The sequence below is a fragment of the Meleagris gallopavo genome, chromosome 17 (genome assembly GCF_000146605.3).
Source record: "Meleagris gallopavo isolate NT-WF06-2002-E0010 breed Aviagen turkey brand Nicholas breeding stock chromosome 17, Turkey_5.1, whole genome shotgun sequence".
Lineage (NCBI taxonomy): Eukaryota > Metazoa > Chordata > Aves > Galliformes > Phasianidae > Meleagris > Meleagris gallopavo.
The window spans coordinates 11,115,418-11,118,345 of record NC_015027.2 but is presented as its reverse complement, the minus strand read 5'-3'; the positions used below and the strand labels follow the sequence as shown (position 1 = coordinate 11,118,345).

The 2,928-nt window shown below is 53.4% G+C and overlaps 2 protein-coding genes across 2 annotated transcripts; both read left to right on the top strand.

Annotated features, from left to right (window-relative positions):
• Positions 1-6: 6 nt before the first annotated feature.
• Positions 7-1,478, top strand: LOC100541319 (dynein light chain 2, cytoplasmic-like). Its single transcript, XM_003211063.3, has 2 exons — positions 7-192; positions 1,237-1,478. The coding sequence occupies exons 1-2, from the start codon at positions 61-63 to the stop codon at positions 1,372-1,374; spliced, it is 270 nt and encodes an 89-aa protein (XP_003211111.1). The 5' UTR covers positions 7-60; the 3' UTR covers positions 1,375-1,478.
• A 147-nt stretch (positions 1,479-1,625) lies between these two features.
• On the top strand, positions 1,626-2,677 carry LOC100542243 (dynein light chain LC6, flagellar outer arm-like). The gene is made up of 2 exons (XM_003211069.4): positions 1,626-1,987; positions 2,088-2,677. Exons 1-2 carry the CDS (start codon positions 1,856-1,858, stop codon positions 2,223-2,225), a joined length of 270 nt encoding a protein of 89 aa, XP_003211117.1. The 5' UTR covers positions 1,626-1,855; the 3' UTR covers positions 2,226-2,677.
• The last annotated feature ends 251 nt before the right edge of the window (positions 2,678-2,928 follow it).

Sequence of the window (2,928 nt, the reverse complement as noted above, 5' to 3'; positions counted from 1 at the left end):
GGGGCTGCCGGTGGGCTCCGGGTACTTCTGCTCATCCGGGGGCTGTGGGTGCAGGTGACCATGGATGAACAGAAGGCGGTGATAAAGGACACGGATATGCTGGAGGAGATGCAGCAGCAGGCTGTGCAGTGTGCTGTTTTGGCCATAGAGAAGTACAGCATTGAAAGAGAAATTGCTGCCCTTATAAAGAGGGTAAATAGCTGCGATATCCTGCTTCTTGATCTGCTCACATCAGAGGCAGGGTGGGGTGGGTAGCAGTGAGCTTCCTGGAAAAGCCAGTTCTGTGGGGGCAGGGTATAGTGGGCCTTGGGCTTCTTTCCCTCTGTTCCTTTTTGTCACCCTTACATGTATCTTACCTGGCATGTGTACCTTTCCAGATCCTTCCCATTTTGTTTTGCAGTATGTCCTGTTTTAAATTGTTTTGTTGCTCTCATTGAGCAACAGGAGGGCATCTGCTGGCCTGTCCCAGTGCCTGGCAGTGTGTAGGAAACTGAATCTGCCACAGTTTTCCTCTGAGGAACACTTGAACTGTGCCTGAATTGGTCTTAAGGTTCTGTTCATGTTTCTGTAGCAGTGGTGCAACGCTGGCTGCCTGGTTTGAAATTTACAGTGGGAAATAATTTTCAGCATAGCTTCTCCTAACATCCTGAGGCCTGGGGGCCTGGTGTTGTTCTTATAGCTGTGTGAGAAGGAACAAGGGGTACACGAAGGTCCTTCTGCTTTGCCATCTTAAATTGCTGAAGGAATTAAAAGGTACTGCAGATCTGTGAGGGAACTGTTTGGTCCTTCAATAAGATGGTACAAATGCTTATTTTGTGGGAGCCTTCCTTCCCTCTCATATGGAATACAGTCTGGTGCTGGTGAGCAGAGGGTTTGCAGCTTGTGTGGCTTCTTGCTGGAGCCTGAAAACTGGGAGTGAGGAACTGCTTAACCACGGTTTTAAGAGCTGACCCTTACCTGGTGTGGGCTGAGGTTAGGCTTTGACAGCTGGGGAGATGTCCCTGAGTTCATTCCTGCTCAGCTATGAAGCACTGTGGGTTTCATTTTCCCGTAGTCTGAGCAGCAGTGAGCTGCAAGATGTAAGTAACGGTCCTTGAAGCAAACAGCACACGGTGCTTCTTAACTGCTGTTCCAAATAGCTGCCTGTTGAGAAGAGAGACATCCTGACAGAAAATCTACAGCCAGGGCGAGGGGAGAGCTGTGCCAGCACTAACTTCCCTGTGGTCTCTTCCACAGGAGTTTGAGAAGATGTACAGCCCCACTTGGCACTGCGTTGTCGGAAGGAAGTTTGGCAGCTACGTGTCTCATGAGACCAAGCATTTCATTTTCTTCCTGGTGCGCGGCCTCAACGTGCTCCTGTTCAAGGCTGGGTAGCAGCCATTGCTGGGAGCTGCAAGTGCTGTGCAGGCTGCAGGTAACAGCACAGTGCTTCTGGGACATTGTTGTGTTCGGCACGGAAAAAAAGAATAGTTGTTTGTATTTATTTCCGAAGTCAGCTCCTTCGTTAATTCAAATGCTTTGTTTATATGTGACTTTCTGAAGTCAGTCCCTGCCCAGAGGAGCCTCGGCGGGCCGGCAGGGGGCGCTGTGCGCGCGGCCTGAGCGTAGGGCCGGTTCTGGGACCGCGCTTTCCTGTCGCTATAGCAACGAGTGCGGGCGCGAGGCATGCGAGGATCTTCCGCTCTCCGCCCCGTGGCCAATGAGCGCGCGGAATGGCGGAGGCGTTGGCCAATGGGTAGCGGAGGGGGCGGGGCTAGCGGCTCCGCGGGGCGGTTAAAACGTAGCGGCGGCGTCGGTGCGCGTCCGCCCGCGGGACTGCGCGGCTCCCGGCCGAACGCCGTTGGTGCGGGGGACCATGGGCGAGCAGAAGGCGGTGATAAAGGACACGGACATGCCGGAGGAGATGCAGCAGCAGGCCGTGCAGTGCGCCCTGCGGTCCCTGGAGGAACACAGCCCTGAGTGCAGCGTTGCTGCTCATATTAAGAGGGTAAATGTGACTAAGCCGGGCTCTGCGGGCTGCTGAGCGCGGCACCCCGCCCTGCTCTGCACCGCTCCGCCGGGTCACGCCTTCTCCTCCGCTCCTGCAGGAGTTTGACAGGAGATACAACCCCACGTGGCACTGCGTTGTGGGGAGGAACTTTTCCAGCTGCGTGACGCACGAGACCAATCACTTCATCTTCGCCTACCTGGGCCACGTCGCTCTTCTTCTCTTCAAGTCTGCTTAGAGCCGGGGGCCGCTTCCCGAGCCCCGCCCCGCCCTTCCGTAACCCACAGCCCGCTGCTCTCAGACCGACCGAGGGAGGACTTTTCTGGAGTGAATGGTGTTCTTATTGTTCCTAGGGACGAAATGGAAAAAGGATCCCCTTCTTGTGTTTATGTGTGATCTACAGCAGGCTTCTTTCCCAATAAAAACGTTCTGCCTTTCAAAGCTGTGCGCTGTCTGCGCTCTCTCTGACGTTGCTTGGGCTGCTTAATTCCCCCTGAGCCCAGCAATGGATGTGCTCATAACTCGTCAGTGATGGAACAGTAACAGATAAACTGGGGACAAATGAAAGCAGTGAGGCTGAAATTCCTGCCCAGAAAATAACAGGAAAGGGATCAGCGCTCAGGAAATTCAAATGCTGTTTTTCGATTGAATTAAAATTCCTTTAAGAAGTCATTGTCTTTTCAGTCTGAATCCCCTTTTTATTTATTTATCTATGGTTTGGAGGGCCGATTAAGAAGTCTTATACAAATTCAGCAGAACGGACTTGTTTTTATTTATAACCTTCACAATCCTTTGTCACAATTACTGCGTGCTATTGAGGTAGGCTCACACGGGAGCCCCCAGCACGGCCACCTCCCCAAGACGGGTTGCGATCTGTTCCCCCGCCCGGATACCTCTCGCTTTCGTAGCCCTGCAGCCGCTGGGCACTACAACTCCCGGCG

Coding starts and splice junctions, on each gene's coding strand:
- LOC100542243 (XM_003211069.4), top strand. CDS start 1,856: ATGGGCGAGCAGAAGGCGGTGATAAAGGACACGGACATGCCGGAGGAG. Junction 1,988..2,087: donor TTGCTGCTCATATTAAGAGG/GTAAATGTGACT, acceptor CCGCTCCTGCAG/GAGTTTGACAGGAGATACAA.
- LOC100541319 (XM_003211063.3), top strand. CDS start 61: ATGGATGAACAGAAGGCGGTGATAAAGGACACGGATATGCTGGAGGAG. Junction 193..1,236: donor TTGCTGCCCTTATAAAGAGG/GTAAATAGCTGC, acceptor TCTCTTCCACAG/GAGTTTGAGAAGATGTACAG.